The 18,658-nt window shown below is 46.1% G+C and overlaps 1 protein-coding gene across 1 annotated transcript in view; it reads right to left on the reverse strand.

Moving 5' to 3' along the window:
• LOC140392842 (proproteinase E-like) overlaps positions 1 to 18,658 on the reverse strand; it is a 155,142-nt gene that overhangs the window by 27,100 nt on the left and 109,384 nt on the right. The window contains exon 7 of the mRNA XM_072478555.1: positions 12,433 to 12,575. Coding sequence (XP_072334656.1) covers positions 12,433 to 12,575 — 143 coding nt within the window. The remainder of the gene's footprint in view (positions 1 to 12,432; positions 12,576 to 18,658) is intronic.

Raw genomic sequence — 18,658 nt, forward strand, 5'->3', positions numbered from 1 at the left:
AGCGGGTGCAGTTTGAGGTGGGGACTATTGTTTCGGATGGGGGAGGTCGCTACGTTATGGTTAGCGGTAAGCTGGAAGGGAGGAAGGTGGTCCTGGTCAACATATATGCGCCAAACTGGGATGATGCTGATTTCATAAAGAGGGTGCTGGGGAAGATACCCGAACTGGATGCCCACAAGCTGGTTATGGGAGGGGACTCCAATACAGTTATGGATCCGGTCCTGGACCGGTCGTGCTCAAGATCGGGCAGAGTGTCAGCAATGGGAAAAGAGCTGAGGGAGTTCATGGAGCAGATGGTGGGGGGGGGGGATTGACCAGTGGAGGTTTAGAAGGCCGACAGGGAAGGAGTTCTCCTTTTTCTCGCCCGTTCATAGGGTCTACTCCCGGATCGATTTTTTAATACTGAGTAGGGATCTACTGACAAGGGTGGTGGATGCGCAGTATTCGGCAATCACCATTTCCGACCATGCCCCGCATTAGGTCGAGCTACAGGTGAGTGAAGAGAGCTTCCAGCGCCCGCAGTGGAGGCTGGATGTGGGACTGCTGGCGGATGAAGGGGTGTACGAGAGGGTGAGGATGTGTATGCAAAACTACCTGCAGGTCAATGATACGGGGGAAGTCTCAGCAGCGGTGGTGCGGGAGGCACTCAAGGCAGTGGTGAGAGGGGAGTTGATTTCAATCCGGGCTCACAGGGACAAGACGGACAGGGCAGAGACGGACCGACTGTTAGCAGAGATCCTGCAGATTGACAGGAGGTATGCGGGAACCCCGAGTGCGGAGTTCTTGAGGGAACGGAGGAGGCTGCAGGCGGAGTTTGGGGTGGTGTCCGCGGGTAAGGCAGTGGAGCAGCTCAGAAAGGCGAGGGGTGCGGTATATGAACATGGAGAGAAAGCCAGCAGGATGCTGGCTCAACAGCTCAGAAAGAGGGAGGCGGCTAGGGCAATATGTAAAGTGGTGGATGGAGGCGGTAACTTGGTAGGGGATGCGGCGGGTGTGAACAGGGCTTTCAAGGACTTTTATAGCAAACTCTATACCTCGGAGCCCCCCACGGGCCAGAGGGGATGAGACACTTCTTAGACAGCCTGACATTCCCAAAAGTGGGCAGGCAGCTTGTAGAAGGGCTGGGTGCCCCGATCAGAGCTGAGGAGATATTAGAGGGCTTAAAGGCCATGCAGTCAGGTAAAGCCCCGGGGCTGGATGGGTACCCGGTAGAATTTTATAAAAAGTTCTCCAGGATATTGGGGCCGCTTCTGGTCAAGGTTTTTGGAGGCAAGGGACAGTGGAGTGTTGCCCCAGACGATGTCGCAAGCTACCATCTCCTTGATTTTAAAACGGGACAGGAACCCGGAGTCGTGTGGGTCTTATAGGCCGATCTCCTTTCTTAATGTGGATGCCAAACTGCTGGCAAAGCTTTTGGCCACTAGGATTGGGGATTGTGTGCCGAGTGTTATTCGGGAGGACCAAACAGGGTTTGTTAAAGGTAGGCAACTGGTGGCAAATATAAGAAGATTGCTCAATGTGATCATGATGCCCCCAGAGGGAAAGGAGGTGGAGGTAGTGGTGGCAATGGACGGGGAGAAGGCGTTTGACCGGGTAGAGTGGGACTACTTATGGGAGGTGCTGGGATGGTTTGGATTTGGGGTGGGTTTCATCGACTGGGTCAGCGAGTTCAGACCCCGGAGGCGAGTGTGAGGACAAACAGGACGACATCCGACTATTTTAGACTGCACCACGGGACGAGACAGGGTTGCCCCCTCTCCCCACTGCTGCTTGCGCTAGCTATAGAGCCGCTGGCAATTGCTCTGAGGGCTTCAGAGGGTTGGAAGGGGCTGGTTCGGGTGGGGTGGGTGGAGCATAGAGTTTCATTGTATGCAGGTGACCTGCTTTTGTACGTTTCGGACCAGATGGCGGGGATGGACAGAATCATGGCGACCCTGGGGGAATTCGGCCGGTTTTCGGGGTACAAATTGAAGATGACAAAAAGTGAAATGTTTGTAGTTCAGGAGAGGGGCCAAGGGGACCGGCTGAGGGAGCTGCCGTTCCAGTTAGTTGGGGACAGTTTCAGGTACCTGGGAATACAAGTGGCGCGGGATTGGGGTCGACTGCACAAGCTGAACCTGACCCGGCTGGTAGATCAAATGCGAGGGGCGTTTCGGAGGTGGGATGCGCCCCCGCTGTCGTTAGCTGGGAGAGTACAGACAGTTAAAATGACGGTCCTCCCGATGTTCTTATTCGTGTTCCAGTGTCTCCCCATTTTCATTCCATGTTCCTTTTTTAAGATCATTTTGGGCTTTGTATGGGCGGGCAAGTCCCCACGGTCGATGCTCGAGCAGAACCGGGGGGAAGGGGGGCTTGCACTGCTGAATTTCAGCAATTATTATTGGGCAGCTAACAGCCATGATAAGGAAGTGGGTGGTGGGGGGGGTGGTCGACTTGGGAGTGGGTGGAGGTAGCCTCGTGTATGGGTACCAGTCTGGGGGTATTGGTGACGGCACCTCTGCCGTTCCCGCTGTCGCGCTTCTCCACCAGTCCTGTAGTGGTGGCGGCCCTTCGGATCTGGGGACAGTGGAGAAGGCACGTGGGAGCAACGGGAGCATCAGTCTGGTCCCCGATATGTGACAACCATCGGTTTGCCCCGGGGAGTTTGGACGGGGGATTTCGGGTATGGCGGAGGGCGGGGATTGAGCAGATGGGCGATTTGTTCTTGGAAGGGAGCTTCCCTAGCTTGAGGGCGCTGGAGGCCAAGTTTGGGTTGACGAGGGAGAATGAATTCCGGTATATTCAGGTGCAGGACTTTTTGCGCAGGCAGGTGCCATCATTTCCACTCTTGCCACTAAGGGGGATACAAGATAGGGTAGTGTCTACAGGATGGATGGGGGAGGGGAGTGTCTCGGATATTTACAAGGAGCTCATGGGGGCGGAGGAGATGCAGACCGAGGAGCTGAGGTATAAATGGGAGGAGTTCGGAGGGGAGGTTGGGGAAGGCCTGTGGGCGGACGCGCTGAGCAGGGTTAATGTGCCAGACTCAGCCTGATTCAATTTAAGATCGTCCACCGGGCCCACATGACAGTGTCCCGGATGAGCAGATTCTTCGGCGTAAAGGCAGGTGTGTAAAGTGTCTGAGAAGACCGGCAGACCATGTCCACATGTTTTGGGCGTGTCCAAAACTGAGGAGATACTGGCAGGGGTTTGAGGACGTCATGTCTAGAGTATTGAACATAAGGGTGGCAATGGGTCCAGAGGTGGCGGTTTTGGGGGTTTCAGAGGCCCCGGAAGTCCAGGGGGAGAAAGAGGCCGACGTTTTGGCCTTTGCTTCCCTGGTAGCCCGGAGACGGATACTTCTAGCTTGGAGGGACTCAAAGCCCCTGAATTCGTGAGCCTGGCTGTCAGACATGGCAAGTTTCCTGGGCTTGGAGAAAATCAAGTTCGCCTTGAGAGGGTCGTTGTTAGGGTTCGCCCGGAGGTGGCAACCATTCATTGACTTCTTTGCGGAAAATTAATCGTCAGCAGCGGGGGGGGGCGGGGGGGGGCGGGGGGTGTTAGGGGTATGTAGTATAGGGGGTCAATTCAGCAGATCTGGGTGGGACGGTTACCGGTTACGGCAATTGCACTATGTACTTTATTTATTGTTTTCTCGTTCTGTAATTCTACAGTTTACAATGCCAAAAAATACCTCATTAAAATTGTTTATCAAAAAAAAAGCAAAATTTAATAGGCCTTATCAAATTGAAAGGAATTGAGTAAGGCTAATTATTTGAAAAGAATGTCAGAAAGAAGGAAAACTTACAGAGTGTGTCATGTTAATAGGCTCAAAAGGTATTTTGATACAGGAGGAAAGAAGGAGGAGGTGTTAGTCATTGCAACTCAGGGAGAACAGATAAATCCAGGTGATTCTGAATTAGACATCCCTCAAATTAGATTGGAGAATGAGAAAGTAATAAGAAATTGGGATAAATTATTGAGTTACCTTCCGGAGGAAAATCCAAATGACCTAATTACAGTTACATCGTGGTGTATGTAGGAATACATGAGGCGGATATATGCATGAGGCAGATGTAGGAAATGCCATTCCAATTAAACAACATCCATTGTTTAAGGGCAGCACGGTAGCACAAGTGGATAGCACTGTGGTTTCACAGCGCCAGGGTCTCAGGTTCGAATTCCCGCTGGGTCACTGTCTGTGCGGAGTCTGTACGTTCTCCCCGTGTCTGCGTGGGTTTCCTCCGGGTGCTCTGGTTTCCTCCCACAGTCCAAGGACGTGCAGGTTAGGTGGATTGGCCATGATAAATTGCCCTTGGTGACCAAAAAAGGTTAGGAGGGGTTATTGCGTTATGGGGATAGGGTGGAAGTGAGGGCTTAAGTGGGTGTCGGTGCAGACTCGATGGGCCGAATGGCCTCCTTATGCACTGTATGTTCTATGTTCTATGTTCATACAAAATCAATCCACTAAAGTTAGCACAGGTACAAAAGGAGATTAACAGCATGCTTAAGAATGATAACATTAAAGTGAGTTGCAGCAATCGGAAGTCACCTATTATGATGGTAGCAAAACCAGATGGAATACAATAAATGTGTGTGGACTATAGAACAGTCAACACAGTTACAGAGTCAGATTTTTATCCTATTCCTCATTAGTTAGACTGTTGAAAAAGTGGGACGCATGAATTTTATTGCCAAACTTTACTTACTTAAAGGATAACATAGAACATAAAACATTACACCGCAGTACAGGCCCTTCGGCCCTCGATGTTGCGCCGACCTGTGAAACCATTCAAAAGCCCATCTACACTATTCCCTTATCGTCCATATGCCTATCCAATGACCATTTGAATGCCCTTAGTGTTGGCAAGTCCACTACTGTTGCAGGCAGGGCATTCCACGCCCTTACTACTCTCTGAGTAAGGAACCTACCTCTGACATCTGTCCTATATCTATCTCCCCTCAATTTAAAGCTATGTCCCCTCATGCTAGACATCACCATCCGAGGAAAAAGGCTCACTGTCCACCCTATTCAATCCTCTGATCATCTTGTATGCCTCAATTAAGTCACCTCTTAACCTTCTTCTCTCTAACGAAAACAGCCTCAAGTCCCTCAGCCTTTCCTCATAAGACCTTCCCTCCATACCAGGCTACATTCTGGTAAATCTCCTCTGCACCCTTTCCAATGCTTCCACATCCTTCCTATAATGCGGCGACCAGAATTGCACGCAATACTCCAAATGCGGCCGCACCAGAGTTTTGTACAGCTGCAACATGGCCTCATGGCTCCGAAACTCAATCCCTCTACCAATAAAAGCTAACACACCGTACACCTTCTTAACAACCCTCTCAACCTGGGTGGCAACTTTCAGGGATCTATGTACATGGACACCGAGATCTCTCTGTTCATCCATACTGCCAAGAATCTTACCATTAGCCCAGTACTCTGCCTTCCTGTTATTCCTTCCAAAATGAATCACGTCACACTTTTATGCATTAAACTCCATTTGTCACCTCTCAGCCAGCGCTGCAGCTTATCTATGTCCCTCTGTAACTTGTAACATCCTTCCGCACTGTCCACAACTCCACCGCCTTAATATCATCTGCAAATTTACTCACCCTTCTACGCCCTCCTCCAGGTCATTTAAAAAATGACAAACAGCAGTGGCCCCAAAACAGATCCTTGTGGTACACCACTAGTAACTGGACTCCAGTCTGAGCATTTCCCATCAACCACCACCCTTTGTCTTCTTCCAGCTAGCCAATTTCTGATCCAAACTGCTAAATCACCCTGAATCCCATGCCTCCGTATTTTCTGCAGTAGCCTACCGTGGGGAACCTTATCAAACGCTTTACTGAAATCGAAATATACACCACATCAACTGCTTTACCCTCATCCACCTGTTTGGTCACCTTCTCAAAGAACTCAATAAGGTTTGTGAGGCACGACCTACCCTTCACAAAACCGTGTTCACTATCTCTAATCAAATTATTCCTTTCCAGATGATTATACATCCTATCTCTTATAAACCTTTCCAAGATTTTTCCCACAACAGAAGTAAGGCTCACTGGTCTATAGTTACCGGTTTTGGTCTCTACTCCCCTTCTTGAACAAGGGGATTACATTTGCTATCCTCCAGTCTTCTGGCACTATTCCTGTAGATAAAGATGACTTAAAGATCAAAGCCAAAGGCTCAGCAATCTCCTCCCTAGCTTTCCAGAGAATCCTAGGATAAATCCCATCCGGCCCAGGGGACTTACCTATTTTCACACTTTCCAGAATTGCTAACACCTCCTCCTTATGAACCTCAAGCCCTTCTAGTCTAGTACCCTGAATCTCAGTATTCTCCTCGACAACATTGTCTTTTTCCTGTGTGAATACTGACAAAAAATATTCATTTAGCACCTCTCCTATCTCCTCGGACTATATCATGGAAATCTATATGTGTTTTGAATTTGTATTCGTTAAACCTATGGACTTGGTAACACTCGCAGCTGAATGCAGCTTTAAGGATGCTATGTATGCCCAAATAGACGGTGTTGCCCTTCTAGGGCCAGCTCTCACTCACTTTTGTCAGTTTCCAGAAGAAATGACCCATAACCTCCTTCCACCCATTGTATATTTCTGATTATGTAGATGACATGTTTGCCATATTTGAATCTGCAGTGGCATGTAAGAATCTCCTGACATTCCTTAATGTGCTCCATCCCGCACTCAAATTTGCCTGTGAAATGGAGCAGTCTAATGAGCCATCTTTTCCTTGACTTGCTGGTTGAGAAATCTGTGTTGAGTTTTCATCTACTGTCTACCTCAAACCATTGGTCAATATACACATTGGGATTCCTACAGCTCCATGCACCACAAAATTAGACTTGCCGGCAATCTCATAAATGGGTCCCAAGCAATGTGCTCACTTGTGTATCCGTAGGACCAGGATTTTCTGTAATTCCAATGCTCGAAGGTGGAAAAGAAAGACTGAAATGGACTATTCTCATGCTTACATTTGCATGTTTAAATATAATATGATATGTATCTTACAGAGTATTAATTAGCGAGAAAGATTAGAGTTAAACAGCTTTGGAACAATGAAGCCATATTGCTGGTTCATTTTTTAAGGGGGAGTTGTGATGAATGTAGGAATTTCAGATGTATTGTATTCTGTGTATTTGGTGTAGTAAGGGTTAAAACCTGGGTTAGTTTGTGTGTGACTGCTGCGATCTTGTTTTGAAAGAAATCCTAGTTTGAAAGGCAAGTAAAGTTTGGGAGCCAGGGGTGCAATTAAAGCATCATAAAAAAGCTTGGGCTAATGGAATATTGTTCGATGAAGGGAATTCTCTGTAGTGTTAATTCGATTTCAGCGTGGTAAGATGATGTTGGTAGGTGGCGCTAAGGGATCAGACATTTTTGCAGAAAGCAGTTCAGTTGTGAGCTGAATGAAGCTGTGATCAGAAGTCAAGCAGCTTGCTCTCTGCAGTTCAGTTAAAATATGTGTTTGCACACTGAAGAGCAGTGTGATTGGAAAGGTAAACAAACCAGCTGAACCAGCTTCTGGAGAAATAAGACCATAAGACCATAAGACATAGGAGCGGAAGTAAGGCCATTCGGCCCATCGAGTCCACTCCACCATTCAATCATGGCTGATTTCAACTCCATTTACCCGCTCTCTCTCCATAGACCTTAATTCCTCGAGAAATCAAGAATTTATCAACTTCTGTCTTAAAGACACTCAACGTCCCGGCCTCCACCGCCCTCTGTGGCAATGAATTCCACAGACCCACCACTCTCTGGCTGAAGAAATTTCTCCTCATCTCTGTTCTAAAGTGACTCCCTTTTATTCTAAGGCTGTGCCCCCTGGGTCCTAGTCTCCCCTGCTAATGGAAACAACTTCCCTACGTCCACCCTATCTAAGCCATTCATTATCTTGTAAGTTTCTATTAGATCTCCCCTCAACCTCCTAAACACCAATGAATATAATCCCAGGATCCTCAGACGTTCATCGTATGTTAGGCCTACCATTCCTGGGATCATCCGTGTGAATCTCTGCTGGACCCGCTCCAGTGCCAGTATGTCCTTCCTGAGGTGTGGGGCCCAAAATTGCTCACAGTATTCTAAATGGGGCCTAACTAATGCTTTATAAAGCTTCAGAAGTACATCCCTACTTTTATATTCCAAGCCTCTTGAGATGAATGACAACATTGCATTTGCTTTCTTAATTACGGACTCAACCTGCAAGTTTACCTTTAGAGAATCCTGGACTAGGACTCCCAAGTCCCTTTGCACTTCAGCATTATGAATTTTGTCACCGTTTAGAAAATAGACCATGCCTCTATTCTTTTTTCCAAAGTGCAAGACCTCGCACTTGCCCACATTGAATTTCATCAGCCATTTCTTAGACCACTCTCCTAAACTGTCTAAATCTTTCTGCAGCCTCCCCACCCCCTCCATACTACCTGCCCCTCCACCTATCTTTGTATCATCGGCAAACTTAGCCTGAATGCCCTCAGTCCCGTCATCTAGATCGTTAATATATAAAGAGAACAGCTGTGGCCCCAACACTGAACTCTGCGGGACACCACTCGTCACCGGTTGCCATTCCGAAAAATAACCTTTTATCCCAACTCTCTGCCTTCTGCCTGACAGCCAATCGTCAATCCATGTTAGTACCTTGCCTCGAATACCATGGGCCCTTATTTTACTCAGCAGTCTCCCGTGAGGCACCTTATCAAAGGCCTTTTGGAAGTCAAGATAGATAACATCCATTGGCTCTCCTTGGTCTAACCTATTTGTTATCTCTTCAAAGAACTCTAACAGGTTTGTCAGGCATGACCTCCCCTTACTAAATCCATGCTGACTTGTCCTAATCCGACCCTGCACTTCCAAGAATTTAGAAATCTCATCCTTAACAATGGATTCTAGAATCTTGCCAACAACCGAGGTTAGGCTAATTGGCCTATAATTTTCCATCTTTTTCCTTGTTCCCTTCTTGAACAGGGAGGTTACAACAGCGATTATCCAATCCTCTGGGACTTTCCCTGACTCCAGTGACTTTTGAAAGATCATAACTAACGCCTCCACTATTTCTTCAGCTATCTCCTTTAGAACTCTAGGATGTAGTCCATCTGGGCCCGGAGATTTATCAATTTTTAGACTTCTTAGTTTCTCTAGCACTTTCTCCTTTGTGATGGCTACCATATTCAACTCTGCTCCCTGACTCTCCGGAATTGTTGGGATATTACTCATGTCTTCTACTGTGAAGACTGATGCAAAGTACTTATTCAGTTCTTCAGCTATTTCCTTGTCTCCTATCACAAGATTACCAGCGTCATTTTGGAGCGGCCCAATGTCAACTTTTGCCTCCCGTTTGTTTTTAATGTATTTAAATAAACTTTTACGATCATTCCTAATGTTACTGGCTAGCCTACCTTCAAATTTGATCCTCTCTTTCCTTATCTCTCTCTTTGTTATCCTCTGTTTGTTTTTGTAGCCTTCCCAATCTTCTGACTTCCCACTACTCTTTGCCACATGATAGGCTTTCTCTTTTGCTTTGATGCATTCCCTAACTTCCTTTGTCAGCCATGGCTGCCTAATCCCCCCTCTGATAACCTTTCTTTTCTTTGGGATGAACCTCTGTACTGTGTCCTCAATTACTCCCAGAAACTCCTGCCATTGCTGTTCTCCTGTCTTTCCCACTAGGCTCTGCTCCCAGTCGATTTTCGTCAGTTCCTCCCTCATGCCCCTGTAGTTACCTTTATTTAACTGTAACACCTTTACATCTGATTCTACCTTCTTTCTTTCAAATTGGAGAGTGAATTCGACCATATTATGATCACTGCCTCCTAAGTGCTCCCTTACTTTAAGATCTTTAATCAAGTCTGGCTCATTACGTAACACTAAGTCCAGAATGGCCTGTTCCCTCGTAGGCTCCATCACAAGCTGTTCCAAAAAGCCCTCCTGTAAACATTCAATGAATTTTCTTTCCTTTGGTCCACTGGCAGTATTATTTACCCAGTCCACCTGCATAAAGTCCCCCATGATCACTGTGACCTTGCCTTTCTGACATGCACTTTCTATTTCGTGGTGCATTTTGTGCCCCTGGTCCTGACCACTGTTAGGAGGCCTGTACATAACTCCCATTATGTTTTTTTTGCCTTTGTGGTTCCTCAACTCTACCCACACAGACTCCACATCATCTGACCCTATGTCGTTTAGTGCTATTGATTTAATTTCATACCTAATTAACAAGGCAACCCCGCCCCCTCTGCCCACCTCTCTGTCTTTTCGATAGGTTGTGAATCCCTGGATGTTTAAATGCCAGTCCTGAACCCCCTGCAACCATGTCTCTGTGATGCCTACCACATCATACCTGCCAGTCACAATCTGGGCCACAAGCTCATCTACCTTGTTCCGTACACTGCGCGCATTTAAATATAGCACCTTTATTTCTCTATTGACCGTCCCTTTTTGTTTTCTTAGTGTGGTGGACCTTGGTTTACTGAGCCTTTCCATACACTGTGTCATATTTTGTGGGATGGGGACAATCGTAACCACTCTTGAGTTTTGTCTGTTCGTGTTTTTTTGTATTCCTAAGCAGCTACGCTTCCCGCTGATTACTTCACCTCTTGGTTCCCTGACTTTCCCTTCCCCCCAGTCTTTAGTTTACAACCAGAGTTTCTGTATGGGTCTGACAGGAGTCAGATTTTTTCTTTAAAGCAGTGTCAAGGGACCTCTCCTTCTCAAAGCACCTCTCTGTACAGCAGGTATTCCTGAGTGTCAATGGTTTAACATTGGATTGAGAGCTAAAATATGTTTCCCCTTGTTGTTTGAGTGGGAATAAAGATAGCAGTTAAGGGCAATGTATTCACTGTATTGAATAGTATTATTTAAGGATAATTGTAAGTTATTTTCTGGTGTGATGTTGACGATATTCTAATACTGTGTCAGTAATAAAGTTTGTTTTAATATACCATATCCCTATTTCTTCATGTAATCACTCCTGGAGCGAGGCATCCTTTCCTCACAGCCTTACAAAATTAAAATAAAATATTGGGATTTCTATCCAGTATCCTAGCCACTGTTGAGGTCTGCTCTGGGATCATAGTACTACTCTATCCTAACACTCACTCCGTGGACTCTCACTCAAGATATTCTCTCACTCAGTATTGTATCACTCCCATTCACTACAATGCTCATCCTCCCATAAAAACATGGAAAACAGGAGCATGAGTAGGCCATTCAGCCATTCATGTCTGCTCCATCATTCAACATAATCATGGCTAACCCTCTATCGCAACTCCATTCTCCAATGTTCTCCCCATACCCCTCGACACCTCTAGAGTCTAGAAATGTATCTATTTTCTTCTCAAATATATTCAATGATTTGGCCTCCACGGCCTTGTTTGTAAATTAATCCATAGGGGCAGCACGGTAGCATTGTGGCTTCACAGCGCCAGGGTCCCAGGTTCAATTCCTCGCTGGGTCACTGTCTGTGTGGAGTCTGCACGTTCTCCCCGTGTCTGCGTGGGTTTCCTCCGGGTGCTCCGGTTTCCTCCCACAGTCCAAAGACGTGCAGGTTAGGTGGATTGGCCATGCTAAATTGCCCTTAATGTCCAAAAAGGTTAGGAGGGATTATTGGGTTATGGGGATAAGGTGGAAGTGAGGGCTTAAGTGGGTCGGTGCAGACTCGATGGGCCGAATGGCCTCCTTCTGCACTGTATGTTCTATGTTCTATGTTCTAACATCCTGAGTGAAGATGTTTCTCCTCATCTTATTCCTAAATGGCCTATCCCGTATCCCGAGACTGTTACCCCATTTTCTAGAGACCCCCAATCAGAGAAAACAACATTCCTGCATCCAGTCTGTCCAGCCCTGTCAGAATGTTATTTGTTTCAGTTAAAACCCCTCTCATTCTTCTAAACTCCAGTGAATTCAGGCCCAGTCAACCCAATTGCTCCTCATACGACAACCTTGCCAGCCCAGGAATCAGTCTGGTGATCCCTTTGCTGTGCTCCCTCTCTGGCAAGTATATCCTTTCTTAGATGGCCTGGGTTATCCTGCTGGATGCAGTCAAACAACATGTCCTTTCATCCTGGGGACTTGCACATAACTGGGGACAGGAATAAGCGTCTGCAAGTGCATCCTCATTAAACTACCGATGATCAAAGACAGCCCCATTTGACTGGACTAGACTTTAACACAAGGGCTTGGTGGTGAACGGCCAGTGACCCAATCGGCTATACCACACATTCATCCCCCGGTTCCGCAATTCACCAACACCTTTGCAGAGGCAATTAGGGTTGGACAACTTGCCAGTGACGTTCACATCCCATGAAAGAGTTTTATAAAAAAATCACAGTGTGTAAGCAAAGCAAAAGTTTGTCATTAAGACGATAGTTTCCTTTGATGAATGCATATACAATAATATTTCATTGAACCAAGTAGATTGAATGACATACTTCACATGCAGTCTTGGAATAACCTCCAACACAGATCATGGTGTCCATAACATTGGTTCCCAACCAGTCAGACCGGCTGCAGAGATCATGTTCAACCGCTGGAAGAAGTGCTTGCTGCAACTTGCGTGGTTTAGGCCCCTTCGCTACATAATGTCAAACACATGGCATCAGTCAATGTAAACACAGATCAGCTTTCAATTCTGGTCCAACAGAAAGAAATTCAAAAACAATATCCAATTTGAAATCTTCAATCGGCAACACTCTGCTCATACGCGGTGGCAATTTGGTCTGAGGGAGTCTGAGTTGCCGTGGGAAATGGGCACTTTTACATACATGTAGTAGCCTGGGCCCACGAATAGTGTTGGTAGAGGCTCCGATTTTATTATCATCACATGGCTGACCAGGAATCTCTCCCACTCTTACCGCCGGCCATTGGCACCTCTTGTAAGGATCTACAAGTTGATACTCCAGCTTTTTGGCCGCATTATAAATGCCCTGGCCATAGCGGCCTGGGGTGGGACTCGAATCCAAAGAGGTTGGCATAGCAGCAGGGACACTGCCCAATGCATTATTCACTGGCACTTTCACATAATGTCACAGGAACCACTGCTAAACGGGTCAAATCCTGAAGACATATTGCATGGATCAGGCTTGAATTTCCTCGAGTATCGTAGATTTAGGGTTGACCTAATGGAGGTGTTTAAAATTACTGAAGAGTTCAATTGGCTTGCGAGACAGGAACTAGAACTATTTCCTCTGGTGTGGGAGTCCTGAACAGTTTGGTATGACCTTAAAATTAGGGCTACCCCATTCAGGAGAGATGTCAGGATGTATTTCCTTGGCGGAAATCTAGAACTCTTATCCAACAAAAAGGTTGTTGAGGCTGGGAATAAATTTAAAATTTTAAAACTGAGATTTATAAGTTTTTGTTCTGACAATGTACTGAGGGTTATGGATCTATTATGGTCAACTAGAGTTAAATGCAGATCAGTTGTGATTTAATTAAATGGTGGAACAGAATCAAGAGCTTAGTAGGCTGCTCCTGTTCTTTTGTTCCTGAGGTAACTTACAGTAGATATATAGAACTGTATGTATTTCTGGCTATCTGCTTCTCTAATACTTTGTACATTAATAGCTGTGACAGTTGGCAGTGTTTAATTTCAATGGTAAGGGTATGTTTGGACATTCTTCACAAGCAGAGAGAAAATCTTCGGATGAGGAAAAAGGCTGGTGTGACTGTATTGGGCACCCACTCAACTCAGAAAGCTGGCATCTAACATTAGACACACCTTGCTGGTTATGTCTGAAGAGACTTATCCCTTTCATCCTTGTCATCACAATCACAGAATTGTTAAGGCTCAGAAAGAGGCCATTTGGTCCAGCCTGTCTGCACCAGCTCTCCAAATGAACATCATGACTTAGTGCCGTATTTTGGGATTTTGTTACTTTTAAATGTCATCCTTTTTTGCAACAAAGTCAATTCCCGCAAGTTTGACAGGAAATGAGAGAGTCAGGAGTTTAAAGTGTTTATATTTCAGATGGTCTAGCAGATATACATAATTCAGACGAGTCTATTAATGAGGAGTTATTCAGAGGGGAACAGGCATACTGGCCCCTTGGCAGACTCCAGAATGAATTAGAAGCAGGCGCCGTCTTTCAGATGAGATGTTAAACCAATATGGATCCTATATGGGTCCAACTATAGTTGACATGAAATATCCATTAGAACTACTGAAGAAGAAGAGTTGTCCAGTTGGCTGAGCCAATATATATTCCTCAGTCAACAGGTAAAATAGATTAACTTGTCAGTTATCGCACTGCTCTTTGTGGTATCTTGCTGTGCAATTGGCTAATAAGTTGCCCTACAAAAGTGACTTACTCTTTCATTTACGGGATGTGGGTGCCACTGGCTAGGCCAGCATTTAATGCCCTTCCCTAGTTGCCCTTCAGAAGATGGTGGTGAGCTGGCTTCTTGAAGCGCTGCAATCCCTAAGGTGAAGGTACATCCACTTCAATAGTGGTAATGTGTTGCGGGATTTCCTGAGGTTGGGAAAAGTGCTGTATTGAGCAGGATCCTACTGTTTCTCCTTAATTCTGATGAAGGGCAGATGTTGTTTGAGAAACAAAAAAAAACGACAAGCATAAATGGGAATGAGAAACCCACTGCGAGATGTGGTGATACCATGGTTATGTTGTAATTCATTGACTGACCACTAGGAGTCTCACTAGCATATATGTGAATGTTAGAGTCAGGTGACCTCAGACTGACTGGAGAACCGGAAGCAACAATTTTCTGTGCATGTTAATACTATTATTCATCTGTTGTTTTGTGTATAGTTGACCGACAGTTAATGTTAATAAATTATTTATAGCTTTAGCTAAAAGTGTTCTTGCACGGATGGCACGGTGGCACAGTGGTTAGCACTGATCCCTCACAGTTCCACGGTCCCAGGTTCAATTCCAGTCTCGGGTGACTGTCTGTGTAGAGTTTGCACGCTCTCCCCGTATCTGCCTGGGTTTCCTCCGGGTGCTCCGGTTTGCTCCCACAGTCCAAAGATGTGCAGGTTAGGTGGATTGGCCATGATAAATTGCTGCTTTTTGTCCAAAAGGTTAGGTAGGGTTATTGGGTTATGGGGACAACATGGAGGCGTGGGATTAAATAGGGTGCTCTTTCCAAGGGCCGGTGAAGAGACAATGGGCCGAATAGCCTCCTTCTGCACTGTATATTTTATGATTCTAATATAAATCAGGCCACCCGACAAGAACATTACAGGAGTGACGTTGGAAATGCGAAACCCATTGGGCATAGCCTTGATGCCTTTTGATTTAGTATTCATTAGTTACCACCATTTGAAGGAACAGAGAGATGAGGCAGGCCACTGTTGGTGAAAACTGGAACCCTGGTTACTGATGGACAAACTTGGAATATAGATATAGTAACACTTCAATCATCAGCTGCGAGGAAGTAAAGCAAGAAAAACTTGAATCTCCACGGTGCCTTTCACAATCTCGGGGTGTCTCAAAGCATTTCACCGCCAATTAAGTATTTTTGAATTGTGGTCACTGTTATAATATAGAAATTGCAGAAGCCAGGCAGCATGGTGGCACAGTGGTTAGCACTGCTTTTGTCAGGAATAAGCTCAGCCTTTACGATTCCTTACTTTCAGTTCCACGTCAGCGTATAGAGACTGTCGATGAACACATGCACACTTTTGCCAGGGCTTTACTTTCTTTTGTTAAATCTAACCCTCACTATTATTAATTTCTGACACACACTGAGATATGACTTGAAAACTTGCAGGACATCTTCAAAAGAAATTAATATCTTATCAACCCCACCCTGCCTTACTATCACATCGCCAATGATAGATCCTACTGCATAAAGTATGGTACTGACCTGATTGTTTTGATACTTTTTATGTAATCCTGAAGCAATTCTGCACCTCATGAACCTTTTTCTCCAGTTGTCCCATTTATAGGCCTGTTGCAACCCTGCTGCGCTCCGAAATGGTCCTGAGGGTGATAGTGTGGATTTCATGCATCTGTTGAGCCTTGGGATTGTTCCTTCTTCTGTGTTGCTTCTGCTTCGGGCCTGTGCTCGCTGCTGTCCAGTCTCCGGATCTGTGTCTCGGTAGCATCTGCTGCTCCCGCATGTTCCTACATCTTGCTGAGTCCTGCACATCTTTGTACTGTGGAAGGAAACCAGAGCACCCGGAGGAAACCCACGCAGATGGGGGGAGAACGTGCAAACTCCACACAGACAATCACCCAAAGTTGGAATTCAACCCGGGTCCCTGGGCTGCGAAGCAGCAGTGCTAACCACTGTGCCACCATGCCACCCTGTATGCTTCTGATGTTAACCCTTTACACAGAAAACAATTCACAGGAGGATAGAGATAAATATCCTACAGAATTAAGAGAAATTATAGAAGCCAAGAGATTAACGGAGAAAAATATGTTAGGTAGTTAGGATAGTAGTTGCTAAACTAGGTATGTTTGCGGGTAGAAGACCACTAAGGACTGTAGAAAACCACTGAAAGAAGCCTTAAGACAGATTCATATGAATTCACAAGCTATGGCAGTGATGTTAAATGAGTACTTTGCAGTACTCCTGTGATCAATGCTAAGCTACCAGCCGTGGGTAATGCTGTAGATAAGAAAATAATTGTACAAAGGATAATAAGTCTTATCACAAATCAGATTGCTGATCCTAATGACATCCATTGGAGGTTTACATTTCTTTCATGGGATGTGGGCGTTGATGGCTGGGCAAACATATGTTGTCCATCCCTAATTGTCCTTGAACTGAGTGGCTTGCTGGGCCATTTCAGAGGAAATTGAAGAGTCAGCCACATTGCTGTGGGTCTGGAGTCACATCTGGAGGCCAGACCAGGTAAGGACGGCAGATTTCCTTCCCTAAAGGATGTGAGTGAACCAGAGAGTTTTTATAGCAATTGATAATAATCAACATGGTCACCATGACTGAGACTGCTATTATATTCCAGATTTATTAATTGAGTTTTAATTCCACAGGTTTCAACCCATATTACCAGAGTATTAGCGTGCAGTGACATTACCGTTGCATCATCATCTCATCTAATTTAAAGAGGTTAAAGAGATGGGACATGCACTTTGCAAAGTTCTTCCCCATGTCATTACCAGCTTATTTAGACACTGGAATTGTTTGGTTGAAGCAGAGTTATATTGGACTCCAAAAGTTAAGTCTCTTTCTCCACCAATGCTGCCAGGCCTGCTGAGTTTTCCAGCATTTTCTGTTTTTTATATCATTGCATTGAAAGGATGCCCCTATTGCTCTGATAAGGGATGATGATGAGTCAGGGGGCTTTTAGTCCATTAGACGGGAGTCAATTCTTGGTAAAATGTTTGAAGAGACCACAGAATAATGCACCTTGGGCGCGATCTAACAAAAAAAACAACAGGGTCCTGTTCTGGCTGGGATTAGCACCGGGAATTACCTGGCTATTGAACGGGAGTCTGTCTTAAATGACTCCCCAATCTCTTGACCCTCCAACGTGACCCCCAGGCCCCCCCCAATACCCCAACCCACCAGTTGGGGGGGTCCTCGAGCCACCCCCTTGCACCCCGTCTCCTAATGGCAGCCCACCCCTGGCCCTGATCCCCAGGTGCCGGCAAAATGCTTTGGGCGCCTTGGCACTTCCAGCCCGGCACCCTGGCAGTACGCGTGCCAGCCTGGCAATGCCTCTGCCAGCCTGGTATTGCCACCTGACCACCCTGGCACTGCCAGGGTCTCCAGGTGGCACGGCCAGGGTGCCACCCTGTCCAGAGCTCAACCACCCGGAGACCTCCGATCACCTGGGTGACCCCCTCCCCCCATGTGCCATTCTGCCTGGTCCTCGTTTGTGAGGACCAGTGCTAAAGGGCGCCCGGTTGGGGTCTCCTCGGCAAGGCCGGTAGATCCCTGGGGTTGGTTGATCTGGCATAGGCATTGTTAAGTGAGCTGTTAAGCTCTCTTATCTATGCGACGCCTCACGAGATTTCGTTAGGAATCACGGAAGAAGCCTCTCGTGGGATCTACCATCCACGTCCCATCTCAATTCCGGCAGGCCGCCACCGATAAATCGCATCTTATCATCACTGGAACATAGGAACGTGGGAACAGGAGTAGGCCATTCAGCCCTTCAAGTCTGCTCTGCCATTCAATGAGATCATGGCTGATCTGTGGCCTAACTACTTTGGCCCAAGTCCCTGAATACCTTTGTTTAACAAAAATTCACCTATCTCAGATTTAAATTTAACAACTGATCTAGCAGCAATTGCTATTGTGGAGGAGAGTTCCAAGCCTCTACCACCCTGGACAGTAAAGAAGACATTAGTGACACTCAACACAGCTTCTGGAAATCATAAATGTTTGAAGAAGTAAGTTAATAGATGAGGGATTGAAATGTTGCTCACTTGAATGTTCAGAAACTTTTCATGATAATATGTTACACAACAGTACGTCAATAAGTCAATGAGTAAGAATTGGATGTACTCCTGCCAGCAGAAAGTTGTTATTCAGAGCCCAGAATCTGCTTGAAGGCTGGTTACCATTGGTGTCTCACATACACCGGCATCCAAGCAGACTCAGTTCTTAATAACAACTTTCTGCTGGCAGGAGTATATCCAATTCTGACCCAGATACAGGTGTTGGAGGATGGTCCACCGGTTTGCAAATGTTACTAGACATCTGGGCATGCTTTAGGAA

This window comes from Scyliorhinus torazame, chromosome 16 (genome assembly GCF_047496885.1).
Source record: "Scyliorhinus torazame isolate Kashiwa2021f chromosome 16, sScyTor2.1, whole genome shotgun sequence".
Taxonomy (NCBI): domain Eukaryota; kingdom Metazoa; phylum Chordata; class Chondrichthyes; order Carcharhiniformes; family Scyliorhinidae; genus Scyliorhinus; species Scyliorhinus torazame.